The sequence below is a fragment of the Myotis daubentonii genome, chromosome 1, assembly GCF_963259705.1.
Source record: "Myotis daubentonii chromosome 1, mMyoDau2.1, whole genome shotgun sequence".
NCBI lineage: Eukaryota > Metazoa > Chordata > Mammalia > Chiroptera > Vespertilionidae > Myotis > Myotis daubentonii.
The window spans coordinates 95,977,455-95,996,773 of record NC_081840.1 but is presented as its reverse complement, the minus strand read 5'-3'; the positions used below and the strand labels follow the sequence as shown (position 1 = coordinate 95,996,773).

General features: G+C 41.9%; 1 protein-coding gene across 1 annotated transcript in view; it reads left to right on the top strand.

Annotated features, from left to right (window-relative positions):
• The window catches only part of LOC132242583 (ankyrin repeat domain-containing protein 26-like), a 109,151-nt gene extending 93,377 nt beyond the window's left edge, over positions 1–15,774 (top strand). The window contains exons 29-33 of the mRNA XM_059711365.1: positions 7,398–7,688; positions 9,829–10,043; positions 11,703–11,931; positions 14,388–14,433; positions 15,530–15,774. Coding sequence (XP_059567348.1) covers positions 7,398–7,688; positions 9,829–10,043; positions 11,703–11,931; positions 14,388–14,433; positions 15,530–15,666 — 918 coding nt within the window. The 3' untranslated portion in view covers positions 15,667–15,774. The remainder of the gene's footprint in view (positions 1–7,397; positions 7,689–9,828; positions 10,044–11,702; positions 11,932–14,387; positions 14,434–15,529) is intronic.
• The last annotated feature ends 3,545 nt before the right edge of the window (positions 15,775–19,319 follow it).

Sequence of the window (19,319 nt, the reverse complement as noted above, 5' to 3'; positions counted from 1 at the left end):
AGGTCATTATTTCCCGAGGGGTCCCAGACTGCGAGAGGGCACAAGCCGGGCTGAGGGACGCCCCCTCCCTCCCGAGTGCACAAATTTTTGTGCACCAGGCCTCTAGTCTCTCTATATAAAATGCTAAGCGACTGTTACAACTGGAACGACTGGTCAACCAGTTGCTATGATGCACACTGACCACCAGGGGGCAGATGTTCAATGCAGGAGCTGCCCCCTGGTGGTCAGTGCATTCCCAGGGAGTGCCTGCTCATCCAGAAGCTGGGCTCATGTCTGGCAAGCACAGTAGTGGCGGGAGCCTCTTCCGACTCTGTGGCAGTGCTACCAAGCTGCGGTGGCAGGCACAGCGGACTGGGATGTGCGTGAGTGGTGCGACGCTGGCTCAGGCTCCTCCCTGGCCGCCTGCTTCTTGGCGCACAGCTGCATCCCTCAGGGGATGTCTGACTGCCAGTTTAGGCCCAATCCCTGCAGGTCTAGCCTAAACTGGCAGTCAGACTTCCCCGAAATGGTCCTGGATTGCAAGAGGGTGCAGGCCAGGCTGAGGGGAACACCCCCCCCCCCCATGGACAAATCTGTGCACCGGGCCTCTAGTAATAATAAAAAGTCAGTGTAGTGGAATGTTTTTAACTCTACTTTTGTGAAGATTTTTTTTGCTTCTTGATGAAGTCTGTGGCCAGCTTATGTTTTGCTGACTCTGTGACGTGATGGAAAAGTAGGCTTACAAAGGTAATATCTACTCCTTTTTTCTCCATGCAAAAGTTTAATCTCTAACCCAGTGCCTCCCACTTCACTCCCATTTCCATGAAATTCTGGTAACAGGATCTGCTGACTGGATGAAAAGGGGCCACATGCTAACCTGACTAGCTCAGAAAATGCCTGCATGGTGGCCTTGCAAACTCAGAGACCTAAAATAACCACAAAGAATGTTCTGAAATTAAACTTTAACCAAAAGCAGGTATGGTAGTGCCGGGGTCCAACCCCAGCAGGTCCAGGGGTCCCCAAAGGTGTGGACGGAGTCGGCGAAGAAGGAATGACACGGAGACAGCGTTCAGTTGATCAGCAGCCTAGCCAGGATCTCTAGCCCGGATCTCCAGCCAAGTTCTGGTCTGGATCTCCAGAGAGGTTCTGCTCTGGATCTCCAGTGAAGTTCTTCTGTCTCTAGAGAACGCTCTGTGTAGGTTGTGTGCCTAGGCTCTGTCTCTCTTGGTCATGTCTTCCAAGCCCTGTGTTCTCAGTTCTGTGTTCTGAGTTCTGTCTCCTGAGTTCTGAGTTCTGAGTTCTGAGTATTTCTGTCTTGTTACAACTGTATTTATACCAGTTGATTCAATCCTATCAATCTCTATTACAAAGGTTAGGGCGTTTCTTATCTCCATTCCAGGGAGAAAAGATTATGTAGTTTAAGCATGATTGTTCGTAGTTAAAGGGATTAATTACCCGCCTGGCACTTAGTTGAGGGGTTTTATTCCCTCCCTAACTTCAGGGGAAAATCCCTACCTGGGGATTCAACCTTTCTCGGAGAGGTGACCTTGGTTAAAACACAGCGCCAAGAAGGTGAGCAAGCATATTAAGAACCGTATGCCATATATGCCAGGTCCCTTGAAACAGCAAGGATGGACCGGCTCCCGGCAAATTCCCCCTTTTTTATTTTTTAAAAGCAGGCATTAAAAAGAAAAACCTCAAACGCTCTCTTGTATCCATTTTAAGAGTAGGATTGGCGCTTTCTGCTATTACCTGAGTCCTGATCTATCACCCCAGGGAGAGCTTGCCAATCCTGCACTTTCCCGGGGTGGAAAGGCTGCAGTGGGGTTAAGGATAAGGCTCCTTGGGCCTACCTTCTCCCATGCCTCTACATTTACCTTTCCGGCACCTTTCCTTCCTCAGAAAAGCATGGACGTATTTCTTGTATAAAATGTTCTGTCTGACTGGGAGTAACCTTAATTCCTCTGCTAACAAGCATATATGTTAAAAGATCAATACGGAGTCTTTTTTCTTTAGACTCAGTATGGCACATCTTCTTAATCTAAAGATCAATACAGAGTCTTCTTTCTTTGGACTCAGTATGGCACATCTTCTCAATCTAAGAATCAATACAGAGTCTTCTTTCTTTGGACTCAGTATGGCACATCTTCTCAATCTAAGTTCTGTACTATCCACCTTCTTACCCTACTTATCCTCTATAGGGGGGTCTGTAGCACCCTGGTGGAGTCCTATCCGTCCCGAGTGTGGGGGTTCTCAATGGGGGGGGGCTTACCTAGGGGAATCCTTTTCCAGGTGTTCCCAAAGGTGTGGACGGAGTCGGCGAAGACTATCCACCCTCTTCCTACGGTGGAGTCTGATCCGTCCCGAGTGTGGAGGTTCTCAATGGGGCGGCTTACCTAGGGGAATCCTGTTCCATGGGTTCCCAAAGGTGTGGACGGAGTCGGCGAAGACTATCTACCCTATTCCTACGGTGGAGTCCGATCCGTCCCGAGTGTGGGGCGCTTACCTAGGGGTCCCTGTTCGGGCGCCATATGCCGGGGTTCAGCCCCAGCGGGTCCAGGGGTTCCCAAAGGTGTAGACGGAGTCGGCGAAGAAGGAAGGACATGGAGGCAGTGTTCAGGTGATCATCATAGCCAGGTTCTCTTGTCAGGGTCTCCAGCCAGGTTCGGTCCAGGTTCTCCAGTCAGGTTCAGTGTCCAGGTTCCAGTCAGGTTCTCCTGCCAATCTCTGTAGTCAGGTTCAGTCCAGGATCCCTTACCATGTTCTCCCGCTAGGCTCTGTCTCTAGGCTCCAAAGCCAGTCCCTCTCCAGGATCCTCCGGCATGCTCTCTCCAGCGAAGTTCTTCTGTCTCTAGAGAACGTTCTGTGTAGGTTCTGTGCCTAGGCTCTGTCTCTCTTGGTCCTGTCTTCCAAGCCCTGTGTTCTCAGTTCTGTGTTCTGAGTTCTGTCTCCTGAGTTCTGAGTTCTGAGTATTTCTGTCTTGTTACAACTGTATTTATACCAGTTGATTCAATCCTATCAATCTCTATTACAAAGGTTAGGGCGTTTCTTATCTCCATTCCAGGGAGAAAAGATTATGTAGTTTAAGCATGATTGTTCGTAGTTAAAGGGATTAATTACCCGCCTGGCACTTAGTTGAGGGGTTTTATTCCCTCCCTAACTTCAGGGGAAAATCCCTACCTGGGGATTCAACCTTTCTCGGAGAGGTGACCTTGGTTAAAACACAGCGCCAAGAAGGTGAGCAAGCATATTAAGAACCGTATGCCATATATGCCAGGTCCCTTGAAACAGCAAGGATGGACCGGCTCCCGGCATGGTAGGTAGTCATATCTTAGGCTGGTGTCTTCCCTGACAAGGATCAATTTTGATCTTAACTGAGCCTAATGTCTTTTTGCATCTAAATAACATATCTTTGGAATGTCAGGGTAACTTGTAACTTCCCTTTTTTTCAGACCCCTCAGGATGGAGACCACAAAATATCTCATTACTAGAGGCCTGGTGTATGAAACTCATGCACGGGGGGGGGGGTGGGGGGTAGAGGGAGAGGCAGTCCTTCAGCTCAGCCCACACCCTCTCCACACCCCCTCGGGGGATGTCCAACTGCCTCTCGCAATCCAGGACCGCTGGCTCCTAACTACTCACCTTCCTGCTTGCCTGATCATCCCTAACTCCTCTGCCTTCCTGACTGATTGCCCCTAACCACCTCTGCCTGCCTGCCTGATAGCCCCTAACTGCTTCCCTGCTGACCTGATCGCCCCTAACTGCCTCTGCCTCGCTCCACACCCGGGACTCAGGATTCTCTCCTCCGACTGGTCGCAGGCACTCGGGCTTCCCTCCCTCTGGCCAGCCACAGGCACCCAGGACCCAGGCTGGCTTCTCCCGGGCCGGCCACAGCCGCAGGGGACCGTGGACAGATGGCTTGCCCCTCTCCTGGGCCACAGGCACAACCACTGGCACCCAGGACCACGGGGACTGTGGGGCGTGTGGATTGTCCCTCTCCTGGGCTGCAGGCACAGGCACAGCTACTGGCACCCGGAACAGCTGGGCATGTGGCTTATCCCTCTCCAGGGCCACAGCCTGGCTGGTCCCCATCCCTCTCTCCCCAGTGTTGAGTGTCTGAGCCATTACAGTGTGACAGTGTGATGACCCTGATGGCATGATAACCATTTGCATATTAGTTCTTTATTATATAGGATTATTGTTATGTTAATTGTTGACTTAACTATCCTATACCCACCTATGTAAAAGAAACTTGTGTCTATCATTTTACTTTTTACCCAATCCCAGAGGACCCCCCTATCCTTTGATTTCTCCTGTCTCCCTATTCTGTCACCAATGGATTACATGTAACCCAGTTATGTCTCTACCTTTTATGGTAATTTATAAAAATAGGTGAAAAACCACCTTTCTCAGGAGTATTGTCTCAATGCATTGAGATTCTGCTTCCTGGCTCAAACAAATTTACAAAAATTATTTACAGGTTTGAATGTTTCTTATGTTAATATGACTTAGTCATCTATTTCACTATGTTTAACTCCTAATCCATAGACTCATTGATAGATTTTACTGCCTAGGGAGGAAAAGATTAAAATCTGGACTGTCACCTTTCCTCTTTGGAAATCTCTCAATTTGAAATGTCAAAATTTTAAAGCAAATTTGTGTGCTATGGTGAAGTATTGCAGTATAACATAAAGATGAGGTGGTCTTACTCTCCAATACAGACAAGTTTGAAGTACGGTAGAGGAGAAATTGTATTTAAATGGTGCCAAAAAACACTGCATTTGTTTTACTACTAAGATTTAAAATGATTTCATAATTTTCTCTGTTTCCTCACTGAGGAAATGAAAACTTAGTTCTGAACATGGAATGATTCTCCATGGCCGTGGCTGTTCCCTCTGAGCTCTTTGTTCTGTCCTTTTCATAAGAAGTGACCTGTGCTTTCAGCTCTTTCTTAGCCTGCTTCCTCCCTGTAGAACATCATCTAACACCCACAGGTCTTTATGGTCTTGGTCTCCTTTAGTCCAAGCTAGCAAACAGGGTTTTGCTACCACAGTTCTCTTAGAAGCTTTGAGTTTCCTGTGAATTTTATTGGGTTCATGCCATTAGAAAAGCCACTTTCATAAATGTTTTTCAGATAGCTTGGGCTTCCTGGAGGACAATGCCTTTAAAATTCTTACATTCTGAAAATCCTTAGAGGAATGTGAGGTACCACATAAATCTCTCTGAGATCTTAAGGGTTTTATAGTCTTGCTTAGTCATCCTTAGACTGTTTCCCAGGAAGCACCCTGGATTTGATGTTAGCCCAGAAGCCATTTGTTTATTTTAAAATTATTTGATTATTGGACATGTGGGAGAAGCTATAAATGGAAAATGGATATTTGAAACCGTAAGTCCTGGTTCTCTTATATTTAACTAGAGGCCAGGTGCACAAATTCATGCACCAGTGGGGTCCCTCAGCCTGGCCTGTGGGATTGGGCCAAAACCAGCTCTCTAACATCCCCCAAGGGGTCCCGGATTGCAAGAAGGTGCAGGCCAGGCCGAGAGACCCCACTGGTGCATGATCAGGGCCGGGGAGGGATGCGGGAAGTTGGCCAGCCGGGGAGGGACCATAGGAGGGTTCTAGGATGTATCTGGCCCATCTTGCTCAGTCCTGATCTGCCAGACACCAGCAGCAAACTAACCTACCAGTTGGAACATCTGCCCCTTGGTGATCAGTGCCAGTCATAGCGACTGGTCGACCGGTCAACAGTCTGTCCCCTGGTGGTCAGTGCATATCATTGCGAGCAGTTGAGCAGCGTTAGCATATCATTAGCATATCTTGCTTTGATTGGTTTAATGCCCGTCTGAATGACAGGGCACTTAGCATATTAGGGTTTTATTATATAGGATAGTCTTTCTTTAGCTTATCTTTCTCATCAATTTCACTTTCAGCTGCTTCATGGTGAGAATCCCTGTCATCCTCGTTTCAGTGTCATTTTGTTCACTTGCCTAGAAGCCCTTGCTGTCAGCCTCTTTAGGGACCATCAGGCCTCCACTCACTGTTTCTTGGAGGCCCTTTGGTTTTCATTCTCATGCTTCTCTACATTATCTCAGGTTCCACCTGCCTCCTATTCAAAGGTACCTCCACATGTGTGTGTTTTTTTCTCTTTTAGTGTTAACACTCTATTTTTAATGTCAGTATCTGTGCCAGTTATTGATTGCTGCTAAATAAAACACCTCCAAAGCTAGTAGCTCAAAACAGCATTAATTTTGTTCACAAATCTGCAGTGAGGCCAGGCTCAGTAAGGCCAGCTCATTTCTTTTTGACTTGCCATCAGCTGGGATAACTTGAAACTGGGACCTGGAATCATCTTAAGGCTTGTTCATTCACCTATCAGGTGCAGCAGGCTTCTTGCTGGGTCATTCGCTGGGGCAGTCTCAGCTGGACACCTATACGAGGACTGGCTATGTGGCCTGGGCTGCTTCGTTCTTTACAAGATGGTGGCTGGGTTCTCAGGGTGAGCTTCCCTAGAGGGAGAGAGTATCACCAGACATAGCAGTCATACAGCAGTGCCACCCTATTCTATTCACTAGAAACTGTTAGTAGTAGGCACCTATTTCATGGAGATGTGCCAAAGAATTTGTAGATGTGTTTTAGAAACTCCACAATATTCACCTTGTCTGGCTAAATCATCATCATATCTAAAGAAAGTAGTTTTCCCAAAGTCAGGACTGAATTTCCAGCAAGTTTTTGTTGTGTTGTTGTTGTTTAGTATGTTCTCTTATTTTGTGGAAAATAACAATTTCAAGATAGCACTACTAAACTAAGCCTTTTTGTTGTTATTTTTCTTAAAAATGTACGGCTCATCTCACTTTATAGTGGCAGATGTGATTTCTATTTAACCCTGGTAATCATTTCTTCTTGAATACAATTCAACTTAGCATCAAACATTGGTAGTTCAGTCTATGACATTAGAATCTGTATTTATAAGATTCATTAATTAAAGTCTTATTTTGAAAATCTTATTTGGGGAGGCATTTATTTATTCAGGTCTAAATATCTCAATATGATATCCCTAAAACGTCTTTAAAAAATATGGAGAATTAATATTGGGGAAGAGGTAAAGACTTTCTACTAAGAGGTGACCTATAGTCATTTTGTGGAGGAAAGACATGAAACAGTCATAGAAAAAAGAGTATAAAATCAAGTGTACACATTGTGTGGCAAAGATGACAATAATTATATTTTTGTGACTCCTGATGGTTTTAACTTTGGTCTTAATCTTGAATAATTCAAAATTCCACATTCTAAGACTCTACAACAGTACAGATAACATTTGATTGCAACTAAATTTGCTTCAAAATTTGATACTGGTGTTGAGTTAGACTATTCTTAGTCTACACCTTCATAACCAAACTATATTATTTTATTCTTGCAGAATGATGATCTTACAGCAAAACTGGAAAGTGCATCTTCAAAGTGTATACATCTGGATGAAAAAAATAAATTTCTTCAACAGGAGTTATTATCTATGAAAGCAATACAAAAGAAATGTGAAAAGCTAGAGAATGAAAAAAAGAAGTGGAAACAAGAAGTAGTAAACCTCAATAGACTTTTAGAAATGAATGTGGTAGAATTTGGTGAAGTAGAACAGTATAAACGGAAGATTGAAGAAAGAGCAAGACAGGATGTAGTAGAAAAATTAAAAGAAGTCAATCTATTTTTACAGGTTAATTTATTGATCTTAATGTGCTTTAATTCATTTCACTGTAAATTACCTTGTATGTATTTTCCTACTTCCCTTAATAGCAGTTTGTTTTGTAGATTTCTGGAAGGAAGGTGGCTTTTGTTTCTCCTTCCAATATTTACTTTTTCATCATTATCACCAAATTAATCTTTCAGAATTGTTTTTATTAAAGGATAATTTTATTTTTAAGACCAATAATGTAAAACAAGACTATTAGGAAGAAAAGAAAAAAATGTAATTTAAAAATTATACCATTATCCTATCTAATAATAGAGAAACATGGTAATTAGCCATAACTTCACTACCCTTCCCATTGGTTAATCAGGGCGATATGCAAATTAACTGCCAACCAAGATGGCGGCCAGCAGCCAGGCAGCTGAAGCGAACAGGAGGCTTGCATGCTTCAGTGATAGAGGAAGCCAAGGTTCCCTGCCTGCCGCTGCCGGCCTCTGAGCTTGCACTCTAAGCAACTATGTTGCAATTATAGAAGTTAAACAATCCCCAGAAACCTGCTTTCAGCTGTCAGAGCTCGAGCTATCAGGACCGCAACAGTGTTACAATTATAGAACCCAAACAAACCCAGATGCCTGCTTTCAACAGCCGAGGTCTCAGAGCTGGAGCCGAGCCTCAGAGCTAAAGCTGGCTCTCAGCTCCAGTGACAGCCATAGAAGGTAAATAAATCCCAGAATAAAAAAAAAAGAAAAAAAGGAGAGGTTGGGAGCTTCAGTCACCCGGCAGCCTGAAAATGGCCCTCAGCCCCTGACCCAGACTGGCCAGGCACCCCAGTGGGGACCCCCACCCTGAAGGGGGTGCGACCAGCTGCAAACAGCCATCCTCCCCTCATCCAGGCTCGCCAGGCACCCAAGTGGGACCCCCACCCTGAAGTGGGTGTGACCAGCTGCAAACAGCCATCAGCACCTCATCCAGGCTGGCCAGGCACCCAAGCGGGACCCCTACCCTGATCCGGGACACCCTTCAGGGCAAACCAGCCAGCCCCCACCCATGCACCAGGCCTCTATCCTATATAGTAAAAGGGTAATATGAAAACTGACCCTAACAGCAGAAAGACTGGGAATGACTGGTCACTATGACACACTGACCACCAGGGGGCAGACGCTCAACGCAGGAGCTGCCCTCTGGTAGTCAGGTCGCTCTCACATGGGAGGAGCTCTGCTCAGCCACAAGCCAGGCTGATGGCTGCCAGTACAACAGTGGTGGTGGGAGCCTCTCCTGCCTCCTCAGTAGCGCTAAGGATGTCTGACTGCAGTTTAGGCCTGCTTCCCGCTGGCAAGTGGACATCCCCCAAGGGCTGCTGGGCTGCCAGAGGGATGTCTGATTGCTATCTTAGGCCCAATCCCCCCAGGGAGCGGACCTAAGCCAGCAGATGGTCATCCCCTGAGGGGTCCCAGACTGTGAGAGGGCTCAGGCCAGGCTGAGGGACCCCCCACCCCCACCCAAGTGCACAAATTTTTGTGCACCGGCCTCTAGTCTATATAATAAAAGCCTAAGCGACCGTTACGGTAGAACGACCAGGACGACCAGTCGCTATGATGCATACTGAATACTCGGGGGGCAGATGCTCAATGCAGGAGCTGCCCCCTGGTGGTCAGTGTGTTTCCACAGGGGGAGTGCTGCTCAGCCAGAAGCTGGGCTCATGGCTGGCGAGCGCATTAGCAGTGGCAGGAGCCTCTCCTGCCTCTGTGGCAGCACTAAGGAACAGCGAGCTGAGTGGTAAGGAGTGAGGTGTCCCAAACTGCAAGAGGGATGTCTGCTGAGGGGTCCTGGACTGAGAGAGGGTGCAGGCCAGGCTGAGGGGGTCCCCCCCCACCCAGTGCACGAATTTTGTGCACTGGGCCTCTAGTTAAGGTATATTGTTCAATTTTTAAAATTTTAAATTGATTCTATTAGTCTTGAATTATCCAAATGTATGAGTACTAATAAAAGAAAGACTTTATCTTTATAATGTAGATTTAGTTTTGTTAACTTTGATATTAAATTTTTAAAACTTAAGCTTTTTTTCATGTTTAAAGATGCTCCCTTAATCATTGACTCAAAATAAAGGAAACAAATATAAATATTCAGATTATACTTATTTTAAAATATATCCTTTTTATTGCTTTAGACACAAGCAGCATCTCAAGAAAATCTAGAGCAGTTAAGAGAGAATCATATTACTTCAATAAGAAGTCAGTTGGAACTCAGAATTAAAGATCTGGAATATGAACTCTTCAAAATGAAAACATATCAAGATTCTAAAGAAATAGATTTGGAAAAATATAAGCAACTCTACCTAGAAGAATTAGAAGGTAGAAAGTCATTGGCAAATAAACTAAACGAGTAAGTCAAAACAGGTGTGGACGACAAAAGGCAGAATCAGAGAAAATAAATTTACCTCATTAATTAGTTTCTAAAGCATAATTTTTATTGAACCAGGTTCATGAGATTAGTAGAACATGGAAACTAAGTAGTATAATTTTGGAAAATGATGTTAGTAAATGAACTTATCCTTCAAATCTTTGTTCAGAACAGTTTGCGTCTCCCTCATTTTTGGTTTTATGTGCCTTTATGATTTTTCCCCTTAATATTTTCATGTAGCTAACCTGATCTACTAGTCTTTAAGCTAAGTGCTTTGAAAGTTTTATAATTTAGACAGCAATATTATTATAAAATTGTCAGAATTTCCCTAAATAGAAATATTAACGAGTTTAACTATTTTTTTTGAAGTTAATAACTTAAATCCAAAGGGTTAAGTATTGGACACATTCTGGCATTTGGCAAATTTACTTTCTTGATTGTGACCTTTGTTATTATCACTACAGGGCACCTTGAGAAAACTATCCTTACATAGAGATATATGTGTTAAATAGGGAAAGATTAACATGGGGTGAAGGGCAGTATAATTAACGAAGTGGCTAAAAGTGATAAGGTGGTCTGTCTGAGGGGGATGTGGAAGACAAAGGGCAGATCCCACCTCTCATGCCTTGGTAACAGTGTTATATGCTGATTGCCTCCAGAGCTGTTTTCATTCATTTTGATCACCAGCTAGGCCAGTGTGGTTCCCAACTTTTTTTGGCCATGCCCCACCTAAGCATCTCTAAAATCCTGGTGCCCTCCACCCCCTGTGACATATAATTCTTATTATTAAAAAAGTGAACTTTTATTCATGTGGAGGAAGCCTAAAAGGCCATTAACTTGGTCTAAACAAGCTTCCAAAGAATATGGCATCAATGAAAAAAAAAAAGAACAAAAGGACAGTTGAAGTATTGAAGAAGAAATCACTAAAAAAATTGTTAAAAAATAATAATATGAAGTGATATAAAAAAATAACAAATAAAGTTTCAAAACATACAAATAGAGAACTGAAATGCATAAATGTGTCAATGTATGTTTATATACTGTATATGAGGTCGCTAGAACCATAAGAAATGCAAAAAATTCACTGTTAATAACTCATTCTCGAATTGCCCCCCTGTGGGGTGTGTGCCCCAGGTTGGAACCAATTTACTCGGCTATCTTGTTCTGCCTTAGAGGTGGTTGTTCTAAATTATGCCTTGGCAAAATGATTAAAATCTCCAAGGTAATGAGTGTATTGTACAAGGGTGATGAAAGCAAATGCTTGACAATATCTTAGAGAGGTGTTTTTTTAATCTCTAAACTGGTTCACTAAGTGTGTCCAAAGGCATCTTCAAGAATCTCTGAGTATAGCCCTTACAAAAGGCAGCAAGTATTATTTGATGAGCCATTCACATCAGTAATAGTCATTTCTCTCTCCTCTGTACTTTAGATTACTTGTTAGTTAGGAACCCCCATTCCACACAGGTATTTCTTTAGAACAATTTAGAACCTATTCTTACATATAGTAGTTCTGCTCTGACACATTTTCAGTGTTAAAATCCTGTTTAATGGGGAATTCCATTTACTATTGTGGCAACTTAAAAAAATGTAAGTCACTTAGGGAAAAGGTAAGTACTAAGCATTTTTTTTCTATCTCCACAGGACTAATGAGAGGCTAGCAGAGGTCAGCACCGAACTTCTCCTGCAGAAACAGCAGAACAGATCTTTACTCAGTGTTCCTAATACGAGGCCAGTCCTGGAGACACCTGGTGTTGGAAACTTTAATAATAGTTTTGTACTCTATGGACATTCTCTTCCAAGAGAAAACATGGTGATTCCTACCTCAAGGCCACGGATTTCAAATAACAGCATAGAGACTTACTTGATCAAGGTTTGTTACATTATCTTTTTTCCCTTGGGTTTCAGATTTTTTATACAATTCTTGCATTTAATTTGGTGAAATTGAGTTGTTTAATTGACTAATGCACACTAAGTAAAAGTCTTCATTGTTTTGCTTACATAGAAAGGAGACTGAAATTTTACAGTCTTTTTTAAGTCCCTGAACCTGTCATTTATAAAAAATACCTATCGTTAACTTTATTAATAAATGTGACTAAAGTGATACATTTTAAATTTCTTGAAAAACTGCATTAAAGTTTTATTTTAGAAATTAAGTATTATTGCCTAATGATCAATGCTTGGAGATGCTTTAGCGTCCTTTCTAATGGGTTTGTGTTTGGTGATGGTTCATAACAATTTTAAAGTTTTGCTGCACCCTGGTTTTTTCACCCCTAAGCATAAGTGAATGATTGACATCCAAGCACTTATCCATATCTGGATGTTAGTTATTTAAATGAAACTGAGATAAATCCTTTTATGAATTAAATAAACTTGTAACACTAAAAGGATTAATTTCTGTTTTTAAATGAGAATTTTTGCCATCTTCTTAATGGGAGAAAACATTTTTAATTGCTATTTTATTTATAGCATTTTTATTTCAATTTTTATCAAATGTGTTACTGAGCAGTTTTACATTTTCTATATAGTTAAATTAAGGAAATACTTGAATTAAAAATTTTTTTAATTTATTTTTTATCTGTGAATTTTTAAAATGAAGTTCACTATGTCTGTATGCCTTGTTAGCCCTTGAATGACTGATGACTAAGATGGCAGTGATAGGGAGGCTTGAAATAGCAACTAGTTTTCATTGTGTGTCATTGTTATTAATATATCCATTCTTCATTTATTGACTTCTTTAGCTCCAGAATTTGTTTTGTTAGAGGCACCTCTCACAGACACCAGAGAGGTATACTGGACAGCCCCGAGTCAGTGGGAGAGGGCTGTCTCCAACCTCAATCCTTGTCTTCTCATATAAATGAATTAATACGAGGGACCTTGACTGCGCTGTGTAAAGCCAATTTATTAAAGCAATAAAAACATGCACCTTTATTAAAGAGCAAAGAGAGCAAGCCTATACATCTGGCTTATGAAGTGCAGAGGGCTCTGGGCTCTCAGCTAATCTGAAGAGTGAGTTGGGTGGGGGTCCGAGGAGTTATATACCCTCCTGTATATAGGTTTCAAAATTCCTTTGCTAAATATTTTGCTATAGATTCATTCTCAAGGTCCCTTTTTACTTTGTTGTGGCCTTCCCAGAACACATGAGAAGCACTTTATCTTGCCAAGCCTTGAGACTGCTGACTTTTCTGCTTAGGGAATAGAACTGCCCTGTTTTCCTTTCCCTTACCCCTTCCCTTTCTGGAAACAGCTTGGGTGGTGTCACATGTTGGTTTTGGTGGGGTCTCGAGGAATCACCAGGGCATGCAAACAGTGCAAGCCTGGTTGATGGAGCCTCAGATATGATGCCTGCCTGCCCTCTCTGTGCCAGTGGGAGAGCGGGGTGGGTCTTAGAATAAGAACAATGGCCTCTGCCAGCAGTTTTGTCTGGCAGAAAGCTGCATCTCCAGCTCTTGCCCTGATGCCAGACAATTCCGTTCCTCCTCATATGGAGCTGCTGCCACAGCACTAGAGTTCAGAGGCTGTGAGTCTAGCATAAGTCTGTGCATGGTCCCTTTAAGAGGAACTGCCTGGGACTCCCAGCAGCCCTCAGTCTTCCTCAGCCACAATCCCTGCTGGTTGTTATAGCCAGAAGTTATGGGGATTTCTCTTCCTGGCACTTGAACCCTGGGCTGGGGTACCTGATGTGAGGCTGGGATCCCTCACTCCTCAGGGGGACCTCGGTAGCCAAGATATCTCCGCTGATTTTTATCCTCCACATGTAGGTGTGGGACCAACCTGTTTCCACTGTCCTCCCCTCGCACCAGTCTCAATGTGGCTTCTTATTTAAATCCCTGGTTGGAGAACTTTCATTCAGATAGATTTCAGGCAGTTCTGAATGACGGTTGTTCTGTAGTTTAGTTGTAGTTTTGATGTGGTTGTGGGAGGATTCGAGTACTACATTTACCTACACTGCCATCTTGCCAGGAAGTCTCTGATTAAATTTTTATAAAGGGCAGTTTTACTAAGAATTTGAGAGTTATGCATTATGTGTAAAATATGGCTTGACATGTTTAAGCTTCTTTGTACCAGTGAGATCAGGTTTATGCAATAGACCAATATTAATTATAATTTTATCAGATTAATCTAAATAGCATTACACATACATGTTTCCATTATCTAAAATTATAATAAGAATTTATTTTATTTTAGTTATGTGATTATTTTTCTATTTATATAATCCCCAAGTTAGGTCTGGTCTCTAAGGGATATCTTTCATAGGCTGTTTATCATTCCTATTATAATGTCTCATGTTTTACCTAAATACAACAAATAATATTTGACTTATTGCAGATGCAGCAGGACTTTGAAGAAACTCTAACTAGAGAACTAAAAGAAGGTATGTTGCCAAAATTTATTAATCAAATTAGGTAGCATTGATTTCTGAAATTCACTGTAAACAGTAAGTGGCATTTGTTTCCATGTTTGGGTAACATAGACTGCATTAAATGTTTTCTTATACATAATGAATGAAAAATGTGAAAGCATAAATATTCATAAGGAAGAATACACTTATTCTGCATTTATTCATCACATTCCATAGCTTTTTAAAAATTTCAGAAGTCCATGTATCTCTTTTCATTTCTGGCTGTCCCCTTCCTTTCCTCTGCCATCCCTATGGAACTGTCAACATACACACTGAAGCTGTCAGAAAACTGGGCTTCGTCCACTTCTCATGTTTTCGCTAGTGATGTAATACTTAGTCAAGCAGTTACAGTTCATATAGCTCTCACCCGAGGGGAGACATTTAGATCTCCAGGCATTGACTTTGTCATTTTTTTACCTTTTACCCTCAGGAAAATCTCCAGATTCCTTTGCATGGAGTAAAAATACCACAATCCATTTAGTTCTTGCCACATAATTCAGTCTTATTTCTAGATGCTACTTACCCTACTCTGCCCTTTGCTCTAGCATCTAGCAAACTGGACTACTTATAATTCTACAGTGCTCATCCTCACCTCTAATCTTGGCATCTGCTGCATTTCACTTTCTGGCATACTTTTTCCTTGTCCTTCAGGTATGAACTTACCAATCCCTCTACCAAAAAGCCAGCAAGATTGACACAAAACTGAGATGTCCCTTCTGTGTACTCCAGTGGTGCCCTGTTTGTGTTTTTTTGCAGTACATATGACTCTGAGTGGAAACTGCCTACTTATCTGTCTTTTCAGTTTGACTCTGTCACCTTTGTCTTGTAACTCCAGCGCTTGTCATACTACCTTAGTGCATGTTGTTGAATAAATGAATGAAGGGCAAGAAAACTAGAAGCTTTGATAACCACAATATCAACCAATTCAGTGTGCAACCATGGGCAAATTATATTTCATAATAAATCTTATGTTATGTACTGTAATCATATATAGATGTTTGTCTTCTTCTTAACACTTTTACTTATTTATAGTTTAGGTAAAGAATATAACTCTTTCTTTTTTTTCCAGATGCTGCTGAATTTGAATCTGAATCCTATAGAGCTTGTCCTGTAGGATTAGTTGACCAGTCAAATTCATATCAAGATTTACTTTTGAAAACGTCACGAGAATATGTACAGATTTTGAAGAAAAATTATATGATCTGAAACATAAATAGTAAAAGTGTATTTACTGGACTATTTACAAAATATTTTTATTATTTTCCATTAAACTCATGACATGTAAAATCTTTATTAAAGAAAAATACTTTTGGATCACATTTGTGTGATGAAAATATATATAGTATTTTAAACTCTGTTTCCTGGCATCTAATTAACTTTTAAGCAAATTTTGTAGGCTAAAGCCAGCACTGTTGAGCTTTACATACTCAAACTATCAAAATGCCAGCTCTTTGAACAACACCCAAACAAACAAGTTGTCATTCACACTCTAGCTATATAATTGATAGCTTTTGTGAATTTTTCAATTGTACCACTATACTAGAGGCCCAGTGCATGAAATTCGTGCACGGGGTTGGGGGCGGGGGGGAGAGAATTGTGTCCCTCAGCCCAGCCTGCACCCTCTCCAATCTGGGATCCCTCTCACAATCCAGGACTGCTGGCTCCCAACCACTCGCCTTCCTGCCTGCCTGATTGCCCCTAACCGCTTCTGCCTGCCAGCCTGATCACCCCCTAACCACTCCCCTGCCAGCCTGATCAACGCCTAACTGCTTCCCTGCCAGCCCGATTGCCCCTAACTGCCCTCCCCTGCAGGCCTGATCGCCCCCTACTGCCCTCCCCTGATGGCCTGGTCACCCCTAACTTCCCTCCTTCGCCAGCCTGGTTGCCCCTAACTGCCTTCCCCTGCAGGCCTGATCTCCCCCAACTGCCCTCCCCTGATGGCCCAGTCACCCCTAACTGCCCTTTCCTGATGGCCTGGTCCCCCCCAATTGCCCTCCCCTGCTGGCCTGATTGCCCACAACTGCCTTCCCCTGCTGGCCATCTTGTGTCCACATGGGGGTGGCCATCTTTTATATTGGAGTGATGGTCAATTTGCATATTACCTCTTTATTAGATAGGATTTTGTCCTAAAGATTTAGACAGACATCATTTTTATATCCACTGTTACAGCTACCATCAAAGTTTGGATATATTACAATTGTTATAGTACCATTAGAAATATCAAATATACCATATAATATATATATAATATGTATAATATATGAAGCATTTGTAAGTTTTAGACATGGTGCCTCTTCACTCCTAAATACTTTAGTGTGTAATTCCTAAGAAAAAGGAACTGTAGTACAATTCTCAAAATTGGGGAATTAAAATTGGTTCAGTATTAATATTTAATATTAGGTCTTATTCAGTTTTTTCCAATCATCTCAGTAATAGCCTTTATAGTAAAAGAAAACTCAAAATGATGTGGGTGTCCAATTGTCCTGTTTCTCTAGTCTTCTTCAATCTGGGACAATTCTTTAGGCTTCCTTAACTTTTCATGACTTTTACAGTTTGAAGAGTAAAAGCCAGTTATTTGTAGACTTTCCGCCAAGGTCTGTATGAAGTTTCCTCATGTAGCTTCAGGTTATGCCATTTGGGCAAGAATGTCACAAGCGATGCTAAGTTCTCCTCATGCAGCAAATCTGCAGGCACATGCTCAGCTCCATTACTTACAGCATTCACTTTGATCATGTGATTAAGAAGTGTCTGCCAGGTTTGTCCACAGTAAAAGTACTATTTACCTTTTGTATTTCACACATATCTGGTGTGGAGGTAATTTGAGTCTCCGTAAATATTTGGTTATTCCTCAGAATTTCTCCCAGTTTATATAACATCCATTGGTGATTCTTGTTTAAATTAGTTATTACGTTGTTTGCCAAATGATGATATTCTTATTCTTTCATTGCTTCTACATTGATAAATACATAAAGCCAAACCAAACAAATGAACAAGTGAGGGAGAAGGAAAAGCTTATTATTTTGGTGCTTAATTTCCCCAAAATTGGGCCAGTGGTAGCCATTTCAAGGTGACTTCATGTCTTTTTTACCTGTCCCTATTATTCTTTGAGCATTTCCTTACTCTCTGGACAATAAGATGTTTCAAGCTCATCCTGTAGCTTTTTGCCTAGCCCTAGAGTCAGTCAGTTTTCATAAAAGCCCTGATTCCTTTCAGGGTCCAGTGATGTTTAGAAACCAGATCTGGGCACTAATTGTGGTAGGAGTGCATATCGCTATTGGGGTTGTCATTGTTCATAGGCTCCCTCAGTGAGCAGCAGGGGTCATATGTGTATACATAAATACACATACACACGTGCATACATTAATCTGCAGTTCTGCATAAAAAATATATTGAAAAGCAGGCGCTCTTACCAATATTTCCATTCCAATCCAATCCCACATGGTTCATTCTAGTTTTTCCCTTTCAATTTTAACTTTCTTTCCTGACAGTAAGCTGGCTCCCTTCATCAGTATCTTTGATTATTTGTTCAATCGTCTTGTTTGTAACTAGTCTCTGTCGTCCCTGCCACATGCAGACATCTCCTCCTCACTCCCACTTGAATTGTAACACTCCACACTAGATGGTCTCTAACTGCTGTCCCTCCAAAGCGTATGCTCTCTTCACCCCATCCTTCCTCAGAGCCCTGCCAGGCCACCTCTTCTGCAGATGATTTGCCCCATCAGGCTCTGAAAGCTCAAGCTGGGCTGCCCTGCCTCTGTTGGATGCCTCCTGACCTTGTTCAGTCGTTGACCTCTCATCCTGTCATTCACCTTTCAGGGATGCTCTGACTTGAGCTCCAACACTGTGCAAGGAGGCCCTCCCAGGCTTAAACCTTTCTCTTCCATCCAGGCTCCAGCGCCTCACTCTGGGCACAACACCTCCCTGATTTTGTCCCCAGGCCTTTGAATCAAAATGTTTTAAAAAAGAAAAAAGAAAGCAAGAAAGTGCTCCATATATCTTTTATAATCAACTAGTCAAGCTCTACCAATACACAGCAAGGGTTTTGATGGAATTGCATTGAATTTATAAATAAATTGTGGAGAAAAAGTTCATATTGAATTTTTCAAACTACTTAATAGTCGATCTCATTAATTCTCAATGTTTAAAATATTTACCATAGAAGTCTTGTATATATATTTTTAGATTTATTATCATTTATTTGACACTTTTGATCCTATAATAATTATTTAAAAAATCAATTTTATTTCCTTTTTGTTGTTAGCTTGTAGAAATAAAATTGCTACGTTGCATTTTGAGCTTGGATTCAGTATCTTGCTAAACTCTCATTTTTTCTTACTCAAATAATTTATCTGCAGATTTTTTTTTGGATTTTCTACATGGACAGACGTATAATTTATAAATCGTGACAGTTTTCTTTCCAATATTTAGAGTTTTAAGTTTTTTTCTTTGATACTACAAAGTGGTGTTGGATAAAAGTGGGATAATGGGTACTCACATTTTTTGAAATTCCAAAGAAACAATATCTAATTATGTAGATAGTGCGGGGGCGGGGGGGGGGAGCATTAAAGTAAAGATCCTTTATTAGTATATTAGTTTTATCTTGCCCTATAACAGATCACTACCAACTTTGCACTTTAAAACATACACATTTATTATTTCACATTTTCATAGGGCAGGAGTCTGGGCATGCTCAGCTGTTTCCTTTGCTCTGGGTCTCACAAGGCTGCAGTCAGGGTGTCCACTGGGCTGCATTGTCATTTGGAGGCTTAACTGGAAGACTGCTTTGAAGCTCATTTCGTTTCTTTGCAGAATTTATTTTATTACGACTGTCTATGTATTTTCCCAGCTAATTGCTACCT